The 14,799-nt window shown below is 40.9% G+C and overlaps 1 protein-coding gene across 21 annotated transcripts in view; it reads left to right on the forward strand.

The window, feature by feature from the left end:
• LOC109889975 (carbohydrate sulfotransferase 15) overlaps nt 1-10,276 on the forward strand; it is a 40,290-nt gene extending 30,014 nt beyond the window's left edge. For 10 of the 21 annotated variants that reach the window (XM_031823593.1, XM_020481872.2, XM_031823596.1 and 7 more), the window contains 4 exons: nt 1,288-1,444; nt 1,830-1,986; nt 7,013-7,156; nt 7,326-10,276. In XM_031823593.1, the coding sequence (XP_031679453.1) occupies nt 1,288-1,444; nt 1,830-1,986; nt 7,013-7,156; nt 7,326-7,550 (683 nt within the window). In that variant the 3' untranslated portion in view covers nt 7,551-10,276. Of the gene's footprint in view, nt 1-1,287; nt 1,445-1,829; nt 1,987-7,012; nt 7,161-7,325 lie in introns of all 21 variants that reach the window. The other 11 variants (XM_031823601.1, XM_031823600.1, XM_031823605.1 and 8 more) reach the window with 2 other exon arrangements.
• The last annotated feature ends 4,523 nt before the right edge of the window (nt 10,277-14,799 follow it).

Genomic DNA, 14,799 nt, shown 5'->3' on the forward strand with positions numbered 1-14,799 from the left:
AAAAAACTAACAATGACTAAATAGCTTGTAGCTAGTTAGCTGGTTAGCTTCTGGAGGTTCTTGAGTGTGTTCTAAAAATAAATAAAAAATAATAGCGATTCCGTATCACATTGGGTGAGGCAGGTTTCCGGAAGGTATAAACAAATTAAAAGTCAAAAGAGAGAGAAAGTAAATATGGGTCCGGTGAGCGTTTGAGACGCGGCGATTCAGGCGGTTAGCAGGCCTGTGCTAACAAGCTAACAGTTTGTAGGCCCGGGCTAGACAAGGTAGCAGTTAGCGGGCCGGAGCTGGACAAGCTAGCAGTTAGCAGGCCGAATTAGCAAGCAGGGAGATAGCGAGGGCTAGAGAGTTAGCCTTTGGGGGACGTCGCGATGGGGTGAGTCTGATTCCTCTTCATGCGATGACATCGGTAGACCGGTCGTGGGCCCGGGTATTGTAGCTCAGGAGTATGCTACGGTGGTAGCACAGGTGCTACGGCCGGGCTAGCTTCAAGCTAAGTGGGTGGAGACGCTAGCCAGGAGTAATCCGAGGTTGCGGTTTAGCTAGATAGCTAGTTGCTGAAAAATCCAGCTGAAAGATGTTCCGTTTGCGGTGGGAATCCGGGGATGAAAAATAAATAGGTCCGTTGTGCTCTGGTTAAAGTCGCGTTGTACGAACAGGCGAGAGCTTTCCGAACTACAGGTTAGCTGATGACCGGTTAGCTGGAGACCGCTAGCATACCCACTGGTTAGCTGGCTAGCTTCAGTTGAGGGGTCCCGAAGTAAATATAAATACTTTAGGAAAAATAGCTACATTGGGTGAGTCGGGTTGCAGGAGAGTATTTGGAAGCTTAGGGTTTAGCAAAATGTTTTCAAAGAGATATGTGGAGAAAATATGTAAAAAACGAAAAATAAACGATATATACAGGGACACGACAGGACAGGACGACCTACTGCTACGCCATCTTGGGATGTTGTGTGATTACAAACCTCATTCAGTATTCACAGCCAGTCTAGGACCTTCGACACTTATTAACAACAGAAGACTGTGTTTCTCCTTCCTCCATTATCAGTTCTCTCACTCCATTATTCACTCCATACCCTCTTAATTGGCTCTGCACTAACCAGCATGATAATGCCAACACTCAAAACTGACATTTAAGGGCAAGGTTTTGAAGTAGAATGTTGTTGCTAAAGCCACCATAAGGTCCAGTGTTATTTAGGAATTATGAGAGGCTACCACTGTTGTCTTATATGCAGTGTCAAGTGTAATCACATAATGGGTATCACAAATATGTTTGATTGACAGGTGAAGCAAGCGCATCCACAATGTGGGACAACCAAGCCTGGAGCTATCTCTATAACTACCGGGCAGATGGGGAGCCTCCTTTCCTGGCCCAGGACTTCATCCACGCAGTTCAGCCCAACGCTAAAATCATTGTCATGCTCAGAGACCCAGTAGAGAGGTAAATATGTGGGAATTTTAATTTAGCAGTTTGTCACAGCAGGAAAATAATCATGCAGCAGCAGGAATTGTAAATGATTATGTGGATTATAATGAATGGACATTTTTGTAGGGGGTTGATAAATGTTTTGTTAGGGCAAATAAAGTCTGATGTTTTCAAGTGGAAATGACAAACTTTAGAAGCCCTTTTAAACCTTGAGTACACCCTTCTCACACAACAGCGTGATCAAATTAAGTCCTATACCTGTAGGACTCAGTAATGTTTTGGCATGCTGTCACATAGTTTTCACTATAGGAATATCTGTGCATTTGGTCAATGTAGCTGAAGAAAGTATGTTTTCTGGTTGGTGTGTGTGTGTGTGTGTGTGTGTGTCCCTCTGGTTTAGGTTATATTCAGACTACCTGTACTTCAACATGGCTAACAAGTCTGTGGAGGACTTTGACCTGAGGGTCTCAGAATCCCTACAGCTGTTTGAGGCTTGTTTAGCAGAAAACTCTGTGCGTTCCTGTGTCTACAACACAAGCCTCTCCAATGCCATGACGGTGAGCGGGACTCTTATGAATAAATAATAAATATGCCATTTAGCAGACATACTTTACTCTTATTGCTGACATTGAAAATGTACAACACTCAACTGTATGTTCGTGCTGAACGATTAGTGATGAGTGCTTTTTGAGGTCGGTTCGATTTCGGTTAGGTTATTAAAAAATAATCACAGTTTTTGATTTTGGTATAGATAATTTTTTTAAACATGAAATGTATTATGAAATAATGACCTAAAAATATTTGAGAGCTTTTTAATGAATATCCCAAAGCCAAAACAGTGAACATTGAATTTCCAAAACATTGAAAACATTCCATTGTTTCTGTCAGGTCCACATTGGGGAGCTGTCTGACAAAATCATTTGACCAGTTCTTCAAGTACAGTGAGCTCCAAGTATTGGGACAGTGACAATTGTTTTGTTGTTTTGGCTCTGTACTCCATCACTTTGGATGAAATTACACAGACTATGAAGTTAAAGTGCAGACTGACAGCTTTAATTTGAGGGTATTTTCCATTTAGAAATTAGTGCTTTTTGTACATATTCCCCCCCATTTTAGGGGATCAAAAGTATTGGTACAAAATCACTTACATGTGTATTAAAGTAGTAAAAAGTTAAGTATTTGGTCCCATATTCATAGCACGCAATGACTACATCAAGAACAGAATGTTTCTAAACCCTTTTACATTTATGTGGATGCTGCCTTGATTATGAATAATCCTGAATGAATTGTGAATTGTGACTAATCCTCCCCTGTTATTGTAATGGTGAGATATTAGCATGTCTTGGGGTATGATGTTGGTGTGTAACTTTCTCACTCATTATTCACAATTCATTCATGATTATACATAATCCTGGTACTGCAGCATCCACGTTAATGTAGAAGTGTTTAGAAACGTATTCTTATTTACAATAAAAGGGACTCAAAAATGACTCTGTACATTATCTACCATTAATTTCTATTGGGCACAATTAATCTGAAACACAACCAAAACAAACAGCAAATGTATCACGTTTTAGGGAAGACCCAGATGCAGACAGTGTCGAAGTAACAAAAGTTTATTACTAGAACATGGACGGACAAAACGACAGGTCAAGGTCAGGCAGAGGTCAGTAATCCAGATCAGAGTCAAAAGATACCGAACGGCAGGCAGTCTCAGGGTCAGGGCAAGCAGAGGTCAATAATCCAAGGCGGTGTGACAAGGTACTGAACGGCAGGCAGTCTCAGTGTCAGGGCAAGCAGAGGTCAATAATCCAAGGCGATGTGACAAGGTACTGAACGGCAGGCAGTCTCAGGGCAGGCAGAATGGTCAAAACTGGGAAAACTAGAAAACAGGATGTTTTTTATTTTATTTTTATTTCACCTTCATTTAACCAGGTAGGCTAGTTGAGAACACCTTTATTTAACCAGGTAGGCTAGTTGAGAACACCTTTATTTAACCAGGTAGGCTAGTTGAGAACAAGTTCTCATTTGCAACTGCGACCTGGCCAAGATAAAGCAAAGCAGTGTGACACAGACAACAACACAGAGTTACACATGGAGTAAACAATAAACAAGCCAATAATACAAACAAGTCAATGACACAGTAGAAAAAATAAAGTCTATATACAGTGTGTGCAAAAGGTAGGCAATAAATAGGCCATAGGAGCAAATAATTACAATTTAGCAGATTAACACTGGCATGATAAATAAGCAGATGATGATGTGCAAGTAGGGATACTGGTGTGCAAAAGAGCAGAAAAGTAAATCAAATAAAAACAGTATGGGGATGAGGTAGGTAGATTGGGTGGGCTATTTACAGATGGACTATGTACAGCTGCAGTGATTGGTTAGCTGCTCAGATAGTTGATGTTTAAAGAGGGAAATAAGTCTCCAACTTCAGCGTTTTTTTGCAATTCGTTCCAGTCACTGGCAGCAGAGAACTGGAAGGAAAGGCGGCCAAATGAGGTGTTGGCTTTGGGGATGATCAGTGAGATATACCTGCTGGAACGTGTACTACGTGTGGGTGTTGTTATCGTGACCAGTGAACTGAGATAAGGCGGAGCTTTACCTAGCATAGACTTATAGATGACCTGGTTTGGCGATGAATATGTAGCGAGGGACAGCCGACTAGAGCATACAGGTCGCAGTGGTGGGTGGTATAAGGTGATTTGGTAACAAAACGGATGGCACTGTGATAGACTGCATCCAGTTTGCTGAGTAGAGTGTTGGAAGCTATTTTGTAGATGACATCGCCGAAGTCGAGGATCAGTAGGATAGTCAGTTTTACTAGGGCAAGTTTGGCGGCGTGAGTGAAGGAGGCTTTGTTGCGGAATAGAAAGCCGATTCTAGATTTGATTTTGGATTGGAGATGTTTAATATGAGTCTGGAAGGAGAGTCTACAGTCTAGCCAGACACCTAGGTATTTCTAGTTGTCCACATATTCTAGGTCGGAACCGTCTAGGGTGGTGATGCTAGTCGGGTGGGCGGGTGCGGGCAGCGAATGGTTGAAGAGCATGCATTTAGTTTTACTAGCGTTTAAGAGCAGTTGGAGGCCACGGAAGGAGTGTTGTATGGCATTGAAGCTCGTCTGGAGGTTAGTTAGCACAGTCCAAGGAAGGGCCAGAAGTACACAGAATGGTGTCGTCTGCGTAGAGGTGGATCAGGGAATCGCCCGCAGCAAGAGCGACATCATTGATATATATTGGCCGGGGTTGGAGTAGCCATGAGGAAGGCATGGCCAGCCGTTGAGAAATGCTTATTGAAATGTTCGATGATCATGGATTTATCAGTGGTTACCGTGTTACCTAGCCTCAGTGCAGCTGGGAGGACTTGCTCTTGTTCTCCATGGACTTTACAGTGTCCCAAAACATTTTGGAGTTAGAGCTACAGGTTTTGAATTTCTGCTTGAAAAATCTAGCCTTTGACTGCGTGTATTGGTTCCTGACTTCCCTGAGCAGTTGCATATCGTGGGGACTATTCGATGCTATGGCAGTCCGCCACAGGATGTTTTTGTGCTGGTCAAGGGCAGTCAGGTCAGGAGTGAACCAAGGGCTATATCTGTTCTTAGTTCTGCATTTTTTTTCTACGATGGTGAGGAAATTACTTTTAAAGAATGACCAGGTATCCTTGACTTTTATTAATTTTTTATTTTTTTATTTTACCTTTTATTTTACTAGGCAGTTAAGAACAAATTCTTATTTTCAATGACTATGTACAAAAAGTGTTGTAATTTCTAAACTGTTCAGCTGATATGGATGAAAATATCCTCAAATTGAAACTGACAGTCTGCACCTAACCTCATAGTCATTGTATTATATCAGTACTGGAGTACAGAGCCAAAACAACAAAAATGGTCACTGTCCCAATACTTTCAAGACTGCTTATTACCAACTACTACAACTATCAATGCAGTAGAGCTACCTCAAACTTCCTCTATCCCTCTCATCATTGTGTTGTGTACATTCCTCTCATGCGTTCTGTGTGTAGGCTATCCGTCTCTGTCAGAGCCGGGAAGAACAGGCACAATGGATAATGGTAATAGTAGTTAATTACCATGTTTCTCTTCTGAACTAGGTTGAATATTTGCCTAATGAAAACTACAACTAAAATGTGCATGTAATCCAGCGTCCCACATAGTTCTTGACTTAATTTCTCTCTTGAATGATTTGATTTCTCTCTAGAGAAACAGTGTTGAGCTCACAAAAAAACAAACTAAATGGAATTCAAGTAATTGAACCGACGTTGGTCAATCGGTTGTTTAATAACAGAACCCCCCCCCCCTCAGCACTACCGTAGGTGTTCAAGGTAAATGCATTGGAATGCATATCCTGTTGTATCACTGTTCTTGGTGGATAGTGTGTCTAGATGGAAACATAAGAAAATTGTGCAAAATCAAGAAGAAACACTTAGTTTGACTGCATTTATTAAGAGATCTGACAATGTAAACAAAGTGCATACAAAGTTAAGCAGAGATGGCTTTGTCTATGCCAAATTGTATTTCTTAACTAAATTGATTCCATGCCAAATTGCGATCCATAACTCAGGACTTTTTTTTCCCCACGTCTAATAGGATTTGTTATTCAAATCACGGCCACTTCCTGGAAGGTGGTGAAAATGTGCTGTGACATATGCCTCAGTAGATCTACTGACTTGATAACTGATTAACTAATCAAGAACCGTGAAGTTTCCTTTCAGAACAGATTCGACTGAGATGCAGTTACTGTAAGTCATTTAGAAAGTAGTTGTCTCTGGAAATATTGGCATTTATTTCCAGAAATTCTTATTACTGTTTTAACTATTTTACAACCCTGAAATGGATATTGGCTCAGTTTTATACAGGCACAGTATGTATGCTTTGTTTAGTTTATTTGGATCCACTTTCAGCAGCTCCTGGGGTCCACAAGTTTTAATGCTGTAAACATTTCCTTACTTGGGTGCAGCTGTCATAGCCTGGGGCACAGCTAGTTTACATAGGAAAAGCACAAATCTAGATACCTACTGCCAGAGATGTACACTAATGTTCACACTGTTCTACATACATCTCAGCCTGATTTGTGGTAGTAATGTCATTGTATTGGTGCCAACATGGGGCTCAGAGTTCTGTGTGTACCTATTAAGGCACATATTTTCTAAGTCAAATGCATTTGACGTTCAGCAATGTGAATGTCATTGTTAACCGACATGAATGTTGACCTACAGTAGCTCCCTGTTTACATTGGACTTCTGAATCCATGCTGTTGAGCTTATGATCATGATTTTAAAATATGTAAAGTTCATCATCTCAGAAGGTGCCACTTCTCTTTTTGCTGCATCTCCAGACATAATTACTTTTATCGGTTGGTCTCTAGCACTCCCTGCAGGTTAGCTTGTGTACTGTTAACAGGAGTCATGCTGTGGTCTCTGGCACTCCCTGCAGGTTAGCTTGTGTACTGTTAACAGGAGTCATAGCATGTAGCTTGTTCTCCACCTTCACAATGAAGCCTTAGTAGAAGAGTTATGGAAATCATATAGAAGTCTTACCTGCAGTGTTGTGATCCTCTCCAGGTCAGACTGAACCTAGGACTGTATAGTGTCTTCCTGCTGGACTGGTTGACTGTCTTCCATAGAGATCAGATCCTAGTTCTGCAGTTAGAAGATTACGCTGCCAATCTGAGACTCACCATACGTAAAGTCTTTGACTTCCTAAATGTGGGTACGTACCGGGATATAAACAGTTATTCCACTGATACTACATCAACATCCTAGGTGTGTCCAGGGCTAGGACACAATGTTGGTGATGCATGTCTGCTTCTTCCTCTGTGTGAATTTCAACATCTACTGACCCTGTATGTGTCTGTCTGTACTGCATGTCCCTCAGGGCATTTATCTGAGCAGACGGAGGCAGCTCTCACCAAGAGGCCCATGTCCAACACACGGAGAGCAGCAGACAGGAGCCTGGGCCCCATGCTGCCCAGCACCAGGGACCTCCTCAGGGAGTTCCACCAGCCATTCAACCACAAACTGGCCACAATCCTGGACAACAAGGTCTTCCACTGGACAGAGACATAAGGAATGGCTCCACCTCAGATGGATACAGACCTGAGGAATAAGTACTGTACTAAATCCCCCATGGTCATTTGAGTCCAATGAGATGAACTGTCAAGTGGGATAAGCCATGGGACATGAATGAAGTCACAATGGGAGAACATATAGTCAGTAAAATGTATGAGGTGCTCCGAAGACCTGAGCAATGCATCTGTCTAGTGCTTGAAGTTTTTCCTTTTGTTGGCCTTTCGTGATGATGCATTGACGGCAGTGCCCTTATACTGTATATTGTAGAATCGTTTGCTTTTTGTAGGAAAGACTCTTGGAAAATGACTGGGGTAGAGCCTGGTGGACTACTCCCTCTAGTGGGAAAGCTTTGACATGACAAATATTGAGAGTAAAAAGAGAGCCTTCACATGCTAATGATTGATCATTTTAAAATACTGTTTGCCACTGGGTATTTCACTCTCAATCATTGTGAAACCATTATGTAAAAAACAATATGGGAGCAAACAGCACAATGGATTTTATCATGATGTTGCCTACAATTTTCTTTAAAAACAAACATGAAACACCCTGTCTTCAACGCCATATGCTGTTCTTTTTAACTACATTCAATTAAGTAAAGGGCAAAGAAGTTACCACGTAGTCGTAACCTGCTTTTTTAATGTGAAATATGTTGATGCCATTCTACACTGGCCTAGACTCACAATGGACACATCCTCACACCAGAGGGCAACAGAACCACAGAGACACACTATGGAATCTCATTTCCCGCCAATGCAAGTCTATCTTCTCACCAAAGACTGGCAAATTTGTTTCTAACTTATATTTTCCAGTAGTTTTCTTGTTTGTACACGCTCTGCACATGGACACATTTTACGTAAACTCAAGCATCAAGCCTAACTTGCCTGACGGGCCGCCCCGAGGTGATGAGGGTCGGTGACAACACATTCGCAACGCTGACCCTCAACATGGGGGACCCTTAGAGGTGCATGCTTAGTCCCCTCCTGTACTCCCTGTTCACCCACGACTGTGTGGCTGCACACGACTCCAACACCATCGTTACGTTTGCCGATGACACGACGGTGGTAGGCCTGATCACTGACGATGATGAGACGGCCTATAGGGAGGAGGTCAGAGACCTGGCAGTGTGGTGCCAGAACAACAACCTCTCATCTTGGAGCACCAAGTCTGGGAGCTAAAGGCTCCTGAACATCTTCTACCCCCAAGCCATAAGGCTCCTGAACAGTTAGTCAAATGGCTAGCAGGACTATTTGCGTTGACCCCCTTTTTCTTGCACTGACTCTCTTGCACTGGCTCTATGCACACTCACTGGACTCACACATACTACACTGACACTCCAACACACGCTCACACACACAAAACACATGCATGTTGATGCCACACACACACACACACAAACTAACACATAGAAACACTTTCACACTCTTCACATACGCTGCTGCTACTCTGTTTATTATCTATCCTGATTGCCGAGTCACTTTTACCCCAACCAACATATACGTATTACCTCACCTCAAATATTGTGTACCCCTGCACATTCGGTACTGGTACTTGTATATAGCCTCGTTATTGTTATTGTGTTACTATTTCCTTTTTGTTTTGCACATTGTTCTTACTTTTTAACTCTGTATTGTTGGGAAAGGACTTGTAAGTAAACATTTCACGGTGAAGTCTACACCTGTTGTATTCGAGCGCATGTGACAAATAAAATGTATTTGATTTGATAACTTACCAGCCACCCACTTGAATCTCTAGTCAATTTTTGATGTGTCTCAGCACAGGTTGACGTGTTTTTCAAGTGTTTTACTGTCACAATAGAGTCCTTGACTCAAATCACACGCTACACTGAGTATACAAAACATTAAGAACACCTGCTCTTTCTATAACATAAACTGACCAGGTGAATCAAGGTGAAAGCTATGATCCCTTACTGATGTCACCTGTTAAATCCACTTCAATTAATGTAGATGAAGGGGAGGAGACAAGTTAAAGAAGGATTTTTAAGCCTTGAGATAATTGAGACATGTATTGTGTAGGTGTGCAACTCAGAGGGTTAATGGGCAAGACAAAATGTTTAAGTGCCTTTGAATGGTGTATGGTAGTAGGTGCCAGGCGCACCGGTTTGAGTGTATCAAGAACTGCAACGTTGCTGGGTTTTTCACGCTCAACAGTTTCACGTGTGTATCAGGAATTGTCCACCACCCAAAGGACATCCAGCTAACTTGACACAACTGTGGAAAGCATTGGAGTCAACATGGGCCAGCTTTCCTGTGGAAGGCTTTTGACACCTTGTGGAGTCCATACCCCGACGAATTGAGCCTGCTCTGATGGAAAAAGGGTTGCAGCTAAATATTAGGAAGGTGTTCCTAATGTTTTGTACACTCCGTGTATATACTGTACCTTATAGTGCACTACTGTTAGCTTGGTGACTACAAATTGCACTAAATTGGCTATATTGTATTATTTGAGACGAATCCAGAGGAACTGTTCACATGAGCAGTATTCACTTCCCCAAATGAACTGGTAAAAAAGCAGCAAGCTCATATTTTCACATGCAAATTAGTTTTGTGGCAAACTGTTGTGGTGACTTGTGAACTTCTGGCAAACAATTCTGGGAAACTTGTGGCGAACATTCTACTGTTTGCTGCAAACTCATTATGAATATGTAAATGAAATGATATATTTCGTTACTTTGTATGTTAACCAAAATAAAATGCCTTATCTACAAAAACCAAATAAAATATAACTTTAAATGAGCTTCCTTCTTGCAGAGAAAACCTACTTAATATTCAAAATACTAAACAATATGTATTCAATGTATTACACAGATACAAATAAATCCAATACATCTTTCTTATCTCACATTGAAAACATTATGCCAAGTGCTACAATATCAACTTTGAAATCCTCAGCATGCCAATGAAGAAAAGTGCAAAGATGGAATATTTCTCCAATAAATTGTTTCATATTTTTATGTATAGTAGCTATAACATTTACATGTGAGAAATGTGAACACTATGGGGATGTTGACCTTAGGATGTTTAAAGGGGCAACTACAGAAATTATGTGAGGCAAGTGATAACTGAGCAATGAGCTTTCAAACCCAGTTCAGAGCTATTGACTTACTGAGTGAACATTGGAGATTGCGGACCTGTGGAAGTCCTTCTTCCAAAGCTTGTTGAATACATGCACTTAAACAATCAGAAAACACAAAACAAAAGCATCATTAAGATACTGAGAACATTTTATATTTTGCCATCTTAAAATGTATACTCACTAGCTAATGGACAGGCATGGCAATCTGTCTTTTTGCTTGGTTGCTGCTAGAAAGAAACAAGGAAGGAACAACCGACATAAATATTACAGTTTACTATAGAATAGCATTGTACTTACTATATCATTCTATAGTATTCTGTAGTAAACTGTAGTGCTTACTATATAATTTCATAGTAATCTGTAGAATACTATACTACACACTGTATTGATATGCTAATGTATCATTTGCATATGCCATGCCCATTCCCCTCCTCCATATCCCAATTTGTGCCACCTATGATGGAAAAACCGACATGCCAAGTATATACCAGCTATTGTGTTCTCTACAGGTTATAGAAAAGAGCAGAAGCGCTGAACCTAACTGGTCAGACCACCGTCCAACCCATCTACCTACAGGTTATGGACAATTTGCTTGTTTAGTCTTTGTCCAGTAAGTTTCCTCAAGGAGAAATCCCCCAAAAATATATATAAAATGTATTTAATTAAAAAGGTAACAAACAAAAGGTCATTTAGAAAACATGACAGTAAATACTACACTATACTACAGTCCTCAAAAACACTACAGTGAATACTGTAGTATATACAGTGCATTTGGAAAATATTCAGACCTCTTGACTTTTTCCACATTTTGTTACGTTACAGCCTTATTCTATAATTTATTAAATCGTTTTTCCCCCTCATTAATCAACACACAAAACCCCATAATGACAAAGCAAAAACAGTTTTTTGTATTTTTTTATGAATGTACTAATAAAAAAACTGAAATATCACATTTACATAAGTATTCAAACTCTTTACTCAGTACGTTGTTGAAGCACTTTTGGCATCGATTACAGTCTCGTCTTCTTGGGTATGACGCTACAAGCTTGGCACACCTGTATTTGGGCAGTTTCTCCCATTCTTCTCTGCAGATCCGCTCTAGCTCTGTCAGAATGGATGGGGAGCATAGCTGCACAGCTATTTTCAGGTCTCTCCAGAGAGGTTCGATCGTGTTCAAGTCCGGGCTCTGGCTGGGCCACTCAAGGACATTCAGAGACTTGTCCCGAAGCCACTCCTGCGTTGGGTTGTCTGTGTGCTTAGGATCATTGTCCTTTTGGGAGGTGAACCTTTGCACCAGTCTGACGTCCTGAGTGCTCTGGAGCAGGTTTTCATTAAGGAACTCTCTGTACTTGGCTCAGTTAATCTTTCCCTCGATCGTGACAAGTCTCCCAGTCCCTGCCACTGAAAAACATCCCCACAGCATGATGCTGCCACCACAATGCTTCACCATAGGGATGGTGCCAGGTTTCCTCCCGACGTGACGCTTAGCTTTCAGGCCAAAGAGTTCAATCTTGGTTTCATCAGACCAGAGAATCTTGTTTCTCATGGTCTGAAAGTCCTTTAGGTACCTCCCTGACCAAGACCCTTGTCCCCGATTGCTCAGTTTGGATGGGCGGCCAACTCTAGGAAGAGTCTTGGTAGTTCCGGACTTCTTACATTTAAGAATGATGGAGGCCACTGTGTTCTTGGGGACCTTCAATGCTCCAGAAATGTTTGGTACCCTTCCCCAGATAAAGTATAAATAAGGTAAGTAAGGTATTTTTGTTTTTAATTTTTAATTCATTTGAAAAAAAGCTGATTTCACTTTGTCATTATGAGGTATTGGGTGTAGATTAATGAGGATTGTTATTTTCATTTAATCCCTTTTAGAATAAGGCTATAACATGTGGAAAGAGGGAAGAGGTCTGAATACTCTCCGAATGCACTGTAAATAAAATAATACAATGCTATAATATTTTTTTCATATGGGAACACGTGATCAAGATGAGCTAGCTACTAGTTTAAAGCAATTAAACATCTATTGAAATAATTAATGTATTGGCTACTTTTAGGAGAATAATACATGCATTTGCTTACCATATCAAGCTTGAAGTTGATACCCTAGTTTATCACTCACAAAAGTGTTATGTGTGAATGCACCACAAACATATTTCAATTTTCATGGGTAGGGGAAGGATATCCATCTGCAAAAATGAAGTTTTGCCTTAATATCAAGTCAGCTCATGTTGTTGCTAGCTGTTGTGCTAGCTAACATGCTCCTGAACAGTGACAATAGCATATTGACATGGATATTGGTATTAAAAGACAGCAACTTCTTCACCTAAAAATAGATGTTTTAAAATATATAAAAATCATTAGTTTGCTAGCTAGCTAGTAGCTATCACACTCATTGTGCAACAATATCATAGTTAGCTAAGCGTTAGCACAGGTTGAAACTGATATACCAACAAAAATGTGTCATTCTATCTCATAAAACATGACATTGCTAACCAGGCTAACACAATTTGAAAGTTTTTTAGGTAGTTGAATTAATAAGTTGTTAGACACTCAGCAGACAACTTTGGTAGGTAGATCGCTTGGTTTCCATTTCCAACTGATTTCTCTTCTCCCCCTGACTGGTCGTCAACAGTTACTGGTCTTCAAACTCCTGTGTTCACCAGAAACGACTTCTGGTAAACTGTATGCCACTAGCGGCAATAGATATTGTTAACATTAAAATAGAATCTCGAGAGAATTGTTTGACAGAAAACAACTCCGGCTTCCAGTAAAGGGTGAGTGTTCACTGAGCCAGAGTTAAATCACTGGCCCCTGGAATCACTCTTTTTGTCTCTAGGGACTGTTTGCTTGGTCGTAGATATGGAAAAAAAATATCACATAGGTAAGCGTATGCCATAGACCCAAACAGAGACAAACACAGAGGCATACCCTGGAACAGTGTTATACCGTTATGGAAAAATTGTCCCTGTTGCATGCGGTAGTATTTTTCGAGCAATGGATCAGCTTGACTCTCAACATAAAGTGGTTAAGTGCTCTGTTTTGTAAGATCAGTCACTACTATTTCAAAATTAGCAGTGCTTGAAAAAGCGTATTTGACAAGAGCATTGTTTACCTTGATTGCAATTATAACCACAGGTGTTGGATAAAATTATTTTTTGCAACCAACTCTCTCTTTTGATGAAAAGTGATTAGTGCAGAGGATGAATAGCAACATCTTTGCTTTCTGATTAGGGAGTTGTAGGGTGGTTACGGTCGGATAGTGTGATTGGGTAGAACTGGTAATGTCGACTGTCTTCCTACAGTGGCGAGTGAGTGCGTGGTGAGTGAAGCAGCAGCAGTGAAGCGTGGTTGATTGCCCCCTCCTTGTACTATCAACACGAATCCTCCCCTGGATTTTGACAGGCGGAAGGAAACTGATAAGGTCTCATTTGACATTCTCTCATTTTGTCAAGGGACTTAGACGACATGCCCGATGTGTGATGGGCTAGGACAGCTTTCTCCTGCTTTAACCATGCACATGTTTCATATCACATGATCAGTGCAAAATGTTTGCTACAAATATATACTGTAATGCAAGAGTGATCCACCTCCTACTGGTTGTCAAACATTAGGTTGTCATTAGGTCATCAAACAAGACAGTCTCTTATCAAGGGTGAGTAGTCACAATTACTGCTCATCAACAAACTGGTCATTCCAAAAGAATGAGCTGAACCTCAATAGTGTTCCATTCCTCCCCAGAAGTCATTTAAATGACCAAAACAACAGATGCCTTTAAAAAATAATCTGCTGTGATCAGGAAAATACAGTGCCTTCGGAAAGTATTCAGACCCCTAGACTTTTTCCACATTAATGTTAGTTTTTTTTTGTTCTCATTAATCTACACACATTACCTCATTGTGACAAAGCAAAAACAGGTTTTTAGAAATGTTTGCTAATTTATATCATTTAAAAAAATGAAATATCACATTTACATAAGTATTCAGACCCTTTACTCAGAACTTTGTTGAAGCACCGTTGGCAGCGATTACAGCCTTGAGTCATCTTGGGTATGACGCTACAAGCTTGGCACACCTGTGTTTGGGGAATTTCTCCCATTGCTCTCTGCAGATCCTCTCAAGCTCTGTCAGGTTGGATGGGGAGTGTCGCTGCACAGCTATTTTCAAGTCTCTCCAGAGATGTTCGATTGG

This window comes from Oncorhynchus kisutch, linkage group LG4 (assembly GCF_002021735.2).
Source record: "Oncorhynchus kisutch isolate 150728-3 linkage group LG4, Okis_V2, whole genome shotgun sequence".
Lineage (NCBI taxonomy): Eukaryota > Metazoa > Chordata > Actinopteri > Salmoniformes > Salmonidae > Oncorhynchus > Oncorhynchus kisutch.